We start from the raw sequence: 14,224 nt of genomic DNA on the forward strand, positions 1-14,224 counted from the left end.
AAACACACAAGAAAAGAGCCTACTCTTATGCCACTTATAAGCTAGTCTTTGATAATGAATAGATCCACACTAAAAGCAAAGAAGACAACTCTTGGAGTTAATATGTATATTCTACATGTGTGGTTATATGTAGAAATATGTTTCATATAAATAGGGTGCCTAAATAGGTTGATGGAATGATTAATGCTTCTTAATTTCTAATATAATCTAAAATTCTTAGTGATATCATTGGAAGGATTTTGGAATCATTATAAACTTTAGATTTATTATAATAGGTATCTGCATGAGTTACCTTATCCCTGAGTTTTGAATATTTTAATAAGGACAGGAACACCTTTCAGAAACACAGAAATACTGCATTTACCTTCTAAATAGAGAATTAGTGAATTGAGAAATAAGTTCAAATAAAGATTAGGTCTTTTCTGCCTTGAAGAAGTCATTCAAGAGTTCTTTTGTTGAAGGCAGTTTCAACCAGGGTACATACTGGTATAAGCTGTTAGTAATAGAATTTGAAACATTATAATTCTAGAATAAGCAAATGTAGTATCTTTTCTGTTTTCATCTTGTCCCTCCTCATAAGATTTTAGGGTTGTGTAGTCCAACCCAATCTGATGTTTGAAACTTCAGTTTTATTAAAACAAAACAACCTTCTTCAAACTATCAGATGTAAACTCGTGTTCAGAATAACATTTTAACCTATTTTATCTTTCAAGAATTGAGTTTTCTTTCTTTCCGTTTTTTCTTTTACTATTAGACTTCTGGTGATTGGATTATTATTTTAGAGTGCTGACTTATATTTGAAGCAGGGCAACAATGTATATACTTCTATTTGATAAGACCTAGGACTTCTGATAGATCTAACCCATAGGAAGATCGTAATTTTATTCTTCTATTGTATCTTAATCTTTATCAAATTGACACATGCTTTATAATGACAGATTCTCTATTAAGTAAATAGAGTTACTTATTTTTGACCTAGTTATTCTTTTTTTAAGTCCAGAGGTTTTTGTTTCTTTTTCTTTGTATTAGCTCTCTTATTAGTCACATCCAGGAACTCTAAGAGGTAATGGGAAGGAGAGGACCTAATGAGGAGTTTTTTAAAAAATAAAAACATGACACTCTAAAGCTGTGAACAGCTTTTCTTAATTCTTGCTTAGTGGGAGAGAATTAAGGGCATGAGCTATATGTAAAGATTTGAATACGTAGTTTGTAAGTGATTTTTATCACGCCCTTCATACTTGGCCAAAAGGTACAGGGAAACTAACTTTATCTGTTGGTGACATGTAGCATATTTTTATGGTTTACAAATTTAGAGACTAAAAAATCAACCCAAAGGGGAGTTTCATGGTTATGGAGTAGTTCTGTGTTTCTTATGGTAGTGGTTATATGACTCTACAAATGATAAATCACATAGAACTATATAGACACTGTACCAATGTCAGTTTCCTGGTTTTGATATTGTATTGTAGTTATGTAGGCTGTAACCTTTGGGGGAAACTGAGGGAAGGGCATATGTCGGACCTTGGCTACTTCCTCTGTATCTATAACTCAAAATAAAAAGTTAAAAATATTCAACCCAACATTATTTGGTTGTTTCTATGTAGTATTCTGCAATACACTCCTTCTTTCAAAAGCAATGATTATAATCAGCTGTAGCTGCAGTATCCCACTTCTTTTTAATTTAGCCATATTCTGTCTACCGCCATTAGTTTATTATGGAGTGATTAACAAGCCAGGTTTGCTTGAGGCTTAGTGGGTTCCCAAGACACAGTGCTTTCAGTGGAAAAACTGAGAGAGCCTCTGGAAAACTAGAGTAAGTTGGTCACCCAATATGGAAGACATTAACTGGAGAGAGGCAGCCTATGGGCTGTTACTGATAAAGAGGTGGCTTAAATATTTGTGGTTACTTACGGCCCCCTCCAAGACTTGACTTAAAATCTCTGTCTATTAAAGCTGCTAGGAATATCTCTTGAAGTTTGTCATCTGCCTTTTTTCAGATATTTCTCAATCTGAAAAAATGTCCTGTAATCTCTTAGATGTTTTCATCTGATTATGTGTTCCAGGACTTTTAGTGCTGCCATTTTTCCTTAGTTAACTGTATTGAATTTTTAAAAATATTCTTGTGGTGCTAGTTGTAATTTGATTTACATTAAGAGAAACCACTACAGCTTTATGAAATATGTAATCATTTGATTAAAAAAAAAGTTCATATTATTATTTACGATTTGGTGTTATTGATGGGAAGGATGCAGTTTTCAAATATAACATCAGTAAAGCATGGCTTTTTAGTCATAAACTAATGTGAAATGTTAACTTTTTCTCTTTCTTGCCCTCCATACTATGTACTTTTATTCTTCTTACAATTTTTCTCTTAAAGTCTCAGGTAGTTAATGTAATTCTGTGTATAGTGTGTTTCTAATTACCAAGATAATTATCAGATGATTATGGGCAATTACTAATGTGTCCTCTGCACAATGACTTAACTATCTCCAGGACAGAGGGAACATGAACTAGTAGGAAAGCTTGGTCTATATTGGTGTATTGAATCACTCATTTTTCTGTATGATTTTGGAGAAACTAAAGTATGGAAGAAGAAGTCAGAGATGGAAACGCATCCAGGGGAAACAGTACAAGTATAAAATTTTGTTTGGGGGGCACAGAGGGTTAGTGTTCACCTCTTATTGGAAGAGATTAGTTCTTAACCTCTTTTGGCCATGGATCCTTTGAAAATTGGATGAAAGCTTTGAGCTCTCTCCTTAGGAAGAAGTTTTTATGCTTGTTTATATATAGACTCCAGATTCAGAACTTGTGCTAAAATAGAATGTAGGTAGGTTAATGGGAGCTTATGGAGTAAGAGAAAACCATAAAGCTCTGTATTTATATAACAGTTTACTGTTGAAAATGAACTTTAAAATATGCTATTTGATTCTTTAACAACCTTAAGAAATTGGCTGTATAGATTTCTTTATTCTTAACTTAGATTAAATGATTAAGGGTCTAGGAAATTAAAAGGCTTATTCAGGGTCACATACCTAATAAGAAGCTTATCTCTTGAGTGAGCAAATTCTGTGCTTATTGAACGTCTGCTGTGTATTAGGCCGTGTGGCAGGCAGTGGGAATAGAGATGGTAAGGATTGCCCTTGAAAAGCGTAGAGTTGAGTAGAGCAGTTGGATTTGTAAATATTTAGTGTGAACCTATACATATTTAGACTTCATTCAGAGCTCTGTTTAACTGTGCCATGCTGGTTTTTAGGGAATATGGAGGAAAATATTTCATAAAAACTAAAATATTAATATATACTAATTTTCAGGTTTAAAAATAACCTGATCTTTTGACTTACGTAGAAGTTGAGTATCATCACAAAAAATAATTTATAGGGAATGGGCATGATTTGTAGGAAGAGAAAGTTCAAGTTGAATGCAAAAAATATTCATATCCTTTACAGTGATAAACACTGGAGAGGGCAGCTAAGTGAAAATTGTGTCTGTTTATTGTTTTTTGGGCTTTTTACATTTTTTTTTTCAGAGGTAGACATTATTGACATAAATGTAAAGGTTAATTTTGTGATTTTGTTTTTAAGCATTTTTTTGAGATAACCGATGACCAATTCGACTTCCATACATACTGCATGAGAAAGATGACTCTTCGTGCCTATGTTGACCTTTTGAGACTAGAAGACATACTCAGAAGACATGCCTTTTATTTCAAGGCTGCTAGATCAGCAATTGAAATATACTTGAAATTATATGATAATCCCTTAACCAATGAAAGCAAACAACAAGAAATGAACTCAGGTAACTGAACAGGAACTTAATTTTAAAAGGACACTAAATTTCATGATGCCATTGGCATAAATAATACATAGAAAATATTAATATATTGTCTGTTAAGTTGAAGACAAACATTAGGTAACTGATATGCCAAAAAGCAAAAATGTTGTGGAGAGAGTTAAAAAAAAAAAAGTGGGATGATATTCTGTAGGTGATACTTTTAAATTACTTAAATGGAATGACTTAGAATTTTTCTTATTTTTATCTTCAGAAAGACCAATTTAGGAACTGGGTGTGGTGGCTCATGCCTGTAATCACAGCACTTTGGGAGGCCAAGGCAGGCTAGTCATTTGAGGCCAGAAGTTCAAGACCAGTCTGGGCAGCATAGCATGAACCCAATCTCTACAAACTTTAAAAAGATGAGTTTAGGAAGCATAGAAATGTCCGTGGGCTAGTTTTTTTCTTTCCTTTTTAAAAAAATAGTAACTGAAAATACCTTTGAGCCTCTTATGGAAAAATATATAATCTTAAAATTTCTAGTACCTACTTCATTAAAAATAAGAATATCGGTGAGAATATGTATACAACTTTTTATTCACTAGAATGTTAATATCTAGGAACATTTGAGAAATAGCATGAAGATACATTTCTATTAAAAAGAAATAGTTGATTAGTTAGCATGAAATGTGCCTTGATAACTATCTCAAATATTCCTAGGTAACTGTTCATTCCTAATATTTATATAGTGTTTAGAGATCACAGGTGTTTATATGTATTATCTCACTTATTCTTGAAATACTCCCAAGAGGAGGCTAGTTTTGGGACTTGATACTGAGAAGGACAGAGTGATTTGCCTGGAGTCATTGTGTAGGAGGCAGAACTGAGCTACGATTGGTCAGTTTTAGTTAATGCAACATTTACTGGCTGTTCTTTTTGTGCCAGATTTTGTGCTAGTTACTGGGGATACACTTTCTAAAATCTTTTATGTGGTTGCCTCTGTGTTCCTCCTTGCCCAGCCAAAAAACAGAAAAAAAAAAGTATACAGGTGGCCCTCCATTTTTGTGGGTTGCACATGGGTGGATTCAGTCAACCACAAATCAAGAGTATATGTTTTTATATTGCATCTGTACTGAACATGTACAGCCTTTTTTCTTGTCATTATTAGTATTTCCTGAACAATACAGTATAACAACTATTTACATAGCATTTACATTGTTTTAGACATACCTATAGACCATAATATAATTTATGAAAAAGTGAAGTCGTTATATGCACCTTAAAGCAAAAGGAAGGTGAAAGATTTAAAGGTGATCTAATTTAAAATATACAGGAAGATGTGCATAGGTTTTTTGCACATACTGTGCCATTTTATATCACAGGCTTGAGTATCAGTGGACTTTGGCATCTGTGGGGGTGAGAGGGTACTGAACCAATCCCCCACTGATACCAAGGGGCTACCATACTAACAGTATATATTACAGAAGAATATGAGGAAATGCAAATGGTTTTTGTTCATTTGGATATTTATAGAAAACGTGTCAGCCAAAGAACTGAAGAAAATGCTTAGCAAGCAGAGAAGAGCTCAGAAAAAGGCTAAACTAGAAGAAGAAAGAAAGCATGCGGAAAGAGAACGTCAACAGAAAAATCAAAAGAAAAAAAGAGATGAAGAAGAAGAAGAAGCCAGTGGCTTTAAGGAAGAACTTATACCTGAAAAATTAGAAAGGGTGAGATGGATCTTACTCTCTTTGTTATTTGGTAAAATTTATGCTATTAGGTTCCATTCTGACAGTTAACATGATTTATTTAAATCTGTAAGAAGCCATTTGAAATATTTCAAGGTTGTTATGACAGCCATCAATTATCTTTGAGTGACAATAAACAAATTTTGGCTAATGCAAGTTATACATAGAGTTGTAATTGTGGTAGGCAGAGTAATGGCCCTGCAAAGGTGTCTGTGTTCTGATTACGCCAACCTGTGAATATGTAACCTTTCATGGCAAGGGAGAATTAAGGTGGCAGATGGAATTTATGGTTGTAATTAACTGACCTCAAGATAGATTGGCCTGGATTGTCCATGTGGTCCTAATATCATCAAACGGAGCCTTAAAAGTTGAGGATGACAGCAGCAGAGGTCCAAATGATGCAATGTGAGGAGGACTCAATTTGTTGTTGCTGGCTTTGAAGATGGAAGGAGGGTACCACAAGCTAAGGAATGTGGGCAGTCTATAGACGCTGAAAAAACCATTGAATGGATTTCCCCTTAGAGTCTCCAAAGGAGAATGCAGTCCTGCTGACACCTTGATTCTAAGCCCAGTGAGACAGACCTGTGTTGGGCTTTTAATCTATAAGAACTATAACATAATAAGTGTGTTGTTTTAAGTCACTAAATATTTGGTAATTTGTTACAGCAGCAATACAATTGTCCATTACATATGGAATCACTTTACCTTATATGTCTTACTAGGTATGTTTTAGCACCTCATCTCCAGGATTTTCTCAAGTGTTAATACTTATTTTGGGATCAGATTTAAGGAAATATTTAGCTTTCTGGTTTATTCACTGTAAGTCTAATACAGTTGACCCTTGAACAACATAGGTTTGAACTTCAAGGGTAGAGCAAAGGATGGTTTGATGATTTTAGAAAGATATTTGGCTTAAAAAATGTCCAGATAACGGGAGAATCAATTTCTCACCAACAGCCAGCAGAGAAGTTCCAGATGTCATTGAGAAAATCATTGAGGAGAAGGGGTATCTGCCTCAACAGGTTTTTAATATAGACAAAAAGTGCCCTATCGCAGGAAAAAAAAAAGAAAGCCGCAAAGGACATCTATTAGTAAGGAAAATAAGTGAACACCAGGATTTAAGGCAGAAAGGGATAGGCCATCTCTATTGTTTTATGCAAATGCTATTGGGATTATGATCTTGGCTGCCCTTTAAGCTGCTAACCCTTGACCCTTGAAAGGAAAAGATAACAGCTGCCAGTCTTTTGGTTTTATAACAAAAAGTTCTGGACAATGAGAACCTTTTTCTGGATTGTTTCCATCAGTGCTTTGTCTCTGAAGTGAGGAAGTACCTTGCCAGTAAGGGAATGCCTTTTAAAGTTCTTTTGATATTGGACAGAACTCCTAGCCACCCGGAACCTCATGAGTTCATCACCAAAAGTGTAAAAGTGGCCTGCTTGACCCCAAACATTTGTTTAATTCAGCCTCTAGATCAGGGGGTCATAAGGACCTTTAAGGCTCATTATGCATGGTACTTTATGGAAATGATTTTCAATGCTATTTTCATAATGTTCAGTAGAACATTATGAAAGTCTGGAAGGATTACGTCATTGAGGATGCCATCATTGTTAGCAGAAGCAGCCTTGAAAGCCATCTAGACTGAAACAATAAATCCCTGCTGGCGTCCAGATGTTGTGTACAACTTCACAGGATTTATGACAGAGCCAATCAAGGAAATCATAAAAGAAATTGTGGATATGGCAAACAAACAAACAAAGTGGAGATGGTGATAAAGGGCTTCAGGGTTAGGGAACCTGGAGAAATTCAAGAGCTAGTAGACGCCACACTAATATAGGGCAACTTGATGGAGATGGGTGCTTCCAAACCCTTGCCAGATGATTAGGAAGAAAACGTAGAAGCAGCAGTGCCAAAAAACAGACAGACATGAGACAGTCTGGCGGAACGGTTCCGATTATTCAAGACTATTTTTGACTTTTATGACATGGACCCTTCTATGATACAGGCATTGAAACCAAAGCAAACAATGGGAAGATTGGTACTGGACAGAAACATTTTTAAATAAATAAGGAAAAAAGAAATCGTAATGTACTTATATAAAATTAGATGGAATGTGCCTGCCTCTTCTGCCTCCTTTTCTACGTCTTTCACCCCTGCCATCCTTGAGGTGGCAAAACCACCCCCTCCTCTTCAGCCTACCCAACATGAAGACAAGGACGGTGATCCACTTCCACTTAATGAGCAGCAAATGTATTTTCTCTTCCTTATGATTTTCTTAATATTTTATTTTCTATAGCTTACTTTATTGTAAGAATACAGTATATAATACATATAACATACACAATATGTGTTAATCAGCTGTTCATGTTATTGGTAAGGCTCCAGTCAACAGTAGGCTATTAGTAGTGAAGTTGGGAGAGTCAGAAGTTACATACAGATTTTCAACTGTATTTGGGAGTCAGCTTCCCTAAATGCCCACGTTGTTCATGGGTCAACTGTATTATAAGCATTTTAAATTTTATTACCATCTCCCCACTATTTGGTGCCATTTTTATTTGTCTCCTTACTTTAGATGTTTATAGTATATAAGGGACTGTCAGTACATGATGTACCATCTCTTTAAGTCTGTGGAATAGCTTTATGTATTTTTTATTTAAATAAAACAATCTTGACTTTGTAACCAGGAAAAAAGCTATTTCTATTTTGAAAAGTATTGATTGTGTGTACTTTGAATTTATTTTCAGATGATTTTTAAATGTTTTCTTGTTACTTGGTTTTATAAAGAAAGCTGTCTAAATTACTTTAGACGTGTTAATATAAAATTTTACAGGAAATTTGACTTGTGCTGCTGTTTTTTAAATAATTTTCCTTTCTGTTTCCAAATAGGTAGAAAATCCATTAGAGGAAGCTGTTAAGTTCCTTATACCTCTTAAGAACCTTGTTGCTGATAACATTGACACTCATCTGTTAGCATTTGAAATATATTTTAGAAAAGGTAATAAATAGAGTTCAGTTTTTAATCTTTATATTTGTGGCTACATTTAGTGTAATCTTTGTCAGTTAGATCTATTTTTGTTTCTTAGATTTCCATTTCAGCCTTCCACAAAGGCTCTTTTCCTTGGCTACTCGAAACTTTGGTGGGTAATAAATTATAATAATACTAACAAATCCAGTGTAAGAATAGTTTGAACAATTATGCAAATTGTCTACCTGAAGTAGTCTCTAATGATTTTTCGAGCTTTCCTTTAGAAAGCCAAAGCTGACTTTGATAACCACAGTCAACTTTAAATTTTGCTTACAAATGTTATAAAAAAGGTAGCATTTTGTTATGGAACTTAAGTGAGGCTAAAATAAGTGAAGAAAATAATATATAAGTATTAATACTATTACTTTTATATTTTTTTGACACAGGAAAGTTTCTGTTAATGCTGCAGTCTGTCAAACGAGCTTTTGCCATCAACAGCAATAACCCATGGTTACATGAATGTTTAATTCGATTTTCTAAATCTGGTAAGTGTAAAAAAGGCCCATATTTACATTTTGAATTATTTCTAAGGGGAGGAAGTTGTTAAATCACTGTTAATATGGTACTTAATAACCCTTTCTTTGTGAAGTAGAAAGCCCTGATTTGTGTTTTCATGATATAAATAACTCTGGTCATGGCCCAGGCTGTAATGGGATGCCACTAAGAGAAGCAAATATAAGTTGTCTTACATTAAGCTCGTGGGCATTAAAGAGATTTGCAATAATGTAAAGCAAAAAAAAAAAATTAATTTACATAGTAGTTAAATGAACATGTCTATAAAATAAACTTGTTAGCCGAGAGATGGTAGAAATTAATGCATTTTTAGGCTAGGATATATTTATATTCCAAAGGAAGAATAATAATTTTACTATGTAAAATAGATCAAGTTTAATAATAAAGGGTTTTCAATAGATTTTTTTTTCCAAAAAACAGATCAAAAACAAAAATTTCAAATGTTTTTGTTTTTATAGTGTCTAATCATAGTAATCTTCCAGACATTGTGAGCAAAGTTCTATCTCAAGAAATGCAGAAAATATTTGTCAACAAGGATTTGGAAAGTTTTAATGAGGATTTTCTGAAACGTAACGCCACCTCTCTTCAGCATCTACTTTCAGGTTTGTATGTAGCCCCCACGGTTAAAATGCTTATGGAAAAAGTGAACAAAGAAAAAGTTTGATGCTCCCAAAACTTAGAGAAAATGAATAGTACTTATTGTGTGTAAGTATGGGGAGAGATATGGAACAAATTCAATGTATGCTCAATAGTACGGGAAATAGTGAGGGGTTCATAGGATGTAATACCAGGTTTAAAGTGATCTTTATTCAGAGTTTGTTTATTCAAAGGGTTTAAAGTGATGTTTATTCAAAAGATTTATTATAAACCCTTTTATAATACATGTGTGGAATTGAACATACAATGTAATCTCAACTGTGCATGGGAAAAAGGCTGAAAGGAAGCGTCTACAAAAGCTTTAATGCTGATTTGGGGTGTGTTAGGGTGTGTGGTTATGAATGATTTATTTTTTTCTTCTTCTTTTTTTTTTTTTCCTTGAGATGGAGCCTCACTGTGTCGCCCAAGCTGGAATATATTTTTTCTTCTAATTTATAGGAGAAATACAAATTTTGCTTTTTTTTTAAAATTTTACTTTCTTTTTGAATATGCAAACATTTTCCTGTTTTCCCCGCCCCCACCCTCCTCCTCTATGACAGTAATTTATTCCCTAGATGTTTTATTTTAGAATATCATCTTTTTTCATAGTTTTAACTAAAATACTAATTGATGCCACAGGGCAGTCCATATTTACATTTTGAATTTTATCATTTCTAAGGGGAGGAAGTTCTTAAATTACTGTTCATCTGAAAAATGTTTAATAGCCATCTCTTTTTGAAGGAAAAAGCTGTGATTTGTAGTGTATTTTCATGATATAAATACTCTGATCATGGCCTAAGCTATCAATGGATGCTACCGAATAGGAGGTAGGGAAGAAATGTCTTACTTGGCTCTGTGAGCTGGTAGGAGCCAGCTCCAGCTTACTACCGATTAAACACTTAAAACTATATTTTCAGTCACTGGCCAGTTTATATCACATAAAATGTAAAGTATAAGTGTTTATTCATTTTGAAATGCCTTGGTATTTCAGGTGCTAAAATGATGTATTTTCTGGACAAGTCAAGGCAGGAGAAAGCAATTGCTCTAGCCACTAGACTGGATGAAACTGTAAATGATAAAAATGTAAAGGTAAGATTTTTTCATTGGCTGATTTATACATACACAGTGATCTAACAAAACATGTATTTTTATAGTGTAATTCTTAAGTAGGCCTTCAGAGTTATACCTGGATATTAATCTCAGCTCTATCAGTTAGGAGATGGTAAATTTAGGCAAGTCATGTTTCAGTTTCTTTTTCCTCATTTTTAAGATAAGGGTGAAAATACTACTGCTTTCACAGAATCCATGTGAGAGTTAACTGAAATAATAAAACATGAAGTGCTTAGTGCCTGGCATGTTGTTAAATACTCAGTAAATGTGAACTACTGTTATTAGTAAAGGCTCATTGTTAGTGATCACAGTTTTAAAGGGTTCTCTTCAGGTATTAGTATTTTACTGCCTTTTTTTAAAAGGATTTTCGGGGTTGATTTTTTTTTTTTTGGAGACGGAGTTTCGCTCTTGTTACCCAGGCTGGAATGCAATGGTGCGATCTTGACTCACTGCAACCTCCACCTCCTGGGTTCAGGCAATTCTCCTGCCTCAGCCTCCTGAGTAGCTGGGATTACAGGCACGCGCCACCATGCCCAGCTAATTTTTTGTATTTTTAGTAGAGACGGGGTTTCACCATGTTGACCAGGATGGTCTTGATCTCTTGACCTCGTTTTCCACCTGCCTCGGCCTCCCAAATGTTGGGATTACAGGCGTGAGCCACCGCGCCCAGCCCAGGGTTGATTTTTTTAATGTACCTCTTTTGAGGTGATTGCTTACTTTGTAGATTGCAAGGCATTATTTTAAACTGAGACAGCTCTCTCAGTTTGATTAACACATTGCATCTTTTGATTAAAGTGGTTATTAACTATGAGCTTATTATTTTAAAATAATTTGTATTTTCCCTTTGTTTCACTAGACATTAATAAAGGTTTCTGAAGCACTGCTTGATGGCAGCTTTGGGAACTGTAGTTCCCAGTATGAAGAATATAGGATGGCCTGTCATAACCTGCTTCCTTTTACATCTGCCTTCTTACCTGCTGTGAATGAAATCGACAGTCCTAGTGTGGCACTGAACCATACAGCTAACTATGATGTCTTGGCAAATGAAATTTGAAATCTCCTAGAAAGTAGACTCCTATAGACTCAAAGCTGAAATGAGATCAGGGTTTTTTTCCAGGGTGCATTTTAATGAAATATTTGGTTAGGATTTTTCAATGGCATATTCTGTAAGCTTATTTTATTCTTTACCTTACCTGCCAATTTACATAACCATCTGTTAAAATTACCTGTTTATTCTTACACAGTTTTGTGGTAGCTGCTGTCGCGTCTATATAATTATGATAATTTCTTACTAAGTTTTATACAGCCCCACTATATTGTTTTCTTTAGATTCTGATTTCAGGATCTGTGCTTTGATTCCTTACCTTACTGGTTTGTTTCATTGTTTATTTGCTACCTTTTTAATTAAAGCACATCCGTTTTAAAGTGTTAACTATCTGTTAAAAACAATATGGAGGCCGGGTGCAGTGACTCACGCCTGTCATCCCAGCACTTTGGGAGGCCCAGGTGGGTGGATAACCTGAGGTCAGGAGTTTGATACCAGCCTGGCCAACGTGGCGAAACCCCTTCTCTACTAAAAATACAAAAATTAGCCAGGTGTGTGAGCATGCACCTATAATCCCAGCTATTTGGGAGGCTGAGGTGGGAGAATCGCTTGAACCTGGGAGGTGGAGGTTGCAGTGAACGCCGTCTCAGGGGGAAAAAAAAAAAAAAAAGATGGTAGAGTCCTTCCTCTTGGCAGATACTGAAGTTTATTTTAAAATTTAATTCACCCTTTTTCCATTGTAATTTTTCATGGTTTGCTGTTTCCTATGTAATATTCATCAAAATGGTATTTTCTGGTTGAATAAGGGTACTCTAGTTTTATGTAGATGATTTCAGAATGTGAAGGCTGGTTTGCCTGTCAGTCATGGAAATTTGCTGGTAAAATTGTTGCATATCTCTCCCTCCCAGTCTTAAAAGCCCACAGGCAAGAATTACCCTTTCTTAACTAAGTTACTTTGAGTGTTAACAAGTAGCTTATATTGAGGTGTGCTTCAAGAGAGCATTATAGGGTAGAAAACAAATTAAAATGGATCATTGTTACTCTTACAGCCATGCATTAACCATTAAATGCATTTTTACATCTCTCAACAAAATGAGATTTGAAACTCATTAGTTTATTAAAACATAGTATTGTTAAACAATATTTTTGGGGGGCAGATGGATAGCTTTTTGTTCTATCTTGTACAGAAAACAGTAATGGAATCACTCATGTTCAGAACCTTGTAAATATGTCTGTAATATTAATGCTTCCCTTTATTAAGACAAATATAAATTCAAAAAGGGAGATTTTATTTAGACACAGTTTTTCTTCACCCTAATCTATGTAGATTCATACTTATTGAGACAGGAAAAACTCACTGTAAAATAATGCCAACCTAGATAGTGCTATAATAAATTATTTTGTACACAGTTGTTTGCTTATGTTTGTGTTTTGTTACTGTTTCACACTACCAATATTTTCTGCAAAATGTTCTTTGAGGAAGTAAAAACTTAATCACCTTAATCTTTTCAAGGTTTATAAAAAAATGTAATTCTGAGTAATCACAAACCAAATACATTTCTGTGCTGCAGTAGCGTGTCTTTTAGTGTTTTAATAATTTTGTAACTACAGATGATCATTGGCTTAGGATGGTTTTAATTAAGATTTTTCATCTCTACCATGGTGCAAAAGTGATATGCTTCAGTAGAAACTGTACTTCAAGTTTTGAATTTTGGTCTTTTCCTGGGCTAGTGATATACCATACAGTACTTTTACATAAGATACTCAGTATTTTATTATGCAGTAGGCTTTGGTTTAGATGATTTTGCCCAATTGTAGGCTAATGTAAGTATTCTAAGCACATTTAAGGTAGGCAAGGCTAAGCTATGATGTTTGACAGGTATATATTAAGTGCAGTTTTGATATATGAAATTGTCAACTCACAACAAGTTTATTGAGACATAACCCTAGCATCAGTCGAGGAACATCTGTAGTTCCTTTTTGTCTGCAGTATCCTGACACATAATTCATGTTACTTTCAGCAAAATAGCATCTGCATAAAATATGCCAGTTAATCATAATGTGGAAATTGTGCTTTCAGCAACAGCCTTTTATTGGATCCATTTGGAGTTTGAGAATTGTAGGGCAGATGCAGTTGAGATGTGAATAGTAAAATTTGAGTACACACTGGAAGCTATGGGAGGCAAGATAAAGGGACACTGAGATTAATGAAAACAGTAGTGTATTAGTAGATACTGATTCTGTTCTCCCTCTTGTCTGTGTTACTCTTTGAGCATAAAATAACATAAACCTGGGACACGGACAGGGATCTTCCTTAGGATAAGGAAGGCAGGGTGTGTCACGTCTCTCCACCCTCTACCTTTACCATTCCCCCAACCTTGGGAG

At 34.7% G+C, this 14,224-nt stretch overlaps 1 protein-coding gene across 1 annotated transcript in view; it reads left to right on the top strand.

The window, feature by feature from the left end:
* The window catches only part of NAA16 (N-alpha-acetyltransferase 16, NatA auxiliary subunit), a 60,319-nt gene extending 47,848 nt beyond the window's left edge, over positions 1 to 12,471 (top strand). Inside the window, exons 14-20 of the mRNA XM_064361776.1 lie at positions 3,582 to 3,795; positions 5,302 to 5,495; positions 8,397 to 8,505; positions 8,922 to 9,020; positions 9,507 to 9,650; positions 10,676 to 10,773; positions 11,651 to 12,471. Of these exons, the coding sequence (XP_064217846.1) occupies positions 3,582 to 3,795; positions 5,302 to 5,495; positions 8,397 to 8,505; positions 8,922 to 9,020; positions 9,507 to 9,650; positions 10,676 to 10,773; positions 11,651 to 11,848 (1,056 nt within the window). The 3' untranslated portion in view covers positions 11,849 to 12,471. The remainder of the gene's footprint in view (positions 1 to 3,581; positions 3,796 to 5,301; positions 5,496 to 8,396; positions 8,506 to 8,921; positions 9,021 to 9,506; positions 9,651 to 10,675; positions 10,774 to 11,650) is intronic.
* Positions 12,472 to 14,224: the final 1,753 nt, after the last annotated feature.

This window comes from Aotus nancymaae, unplaced genomic scaffold (genome assembly GCF_030222135.1).
Source record: "Aotus nancymaae isolate 86718 unplaced genomic scaffold, 86718_ANA_hifiasm-v0.15.2.pri h1tg000043l, whole genome shotgun sequence".
Taxonomy (NCBI): Eukaryota; Metazoa; Chordata; class Mammalia; order Primates; family Aotidae; genus Aotus; species Aotus nancymaae.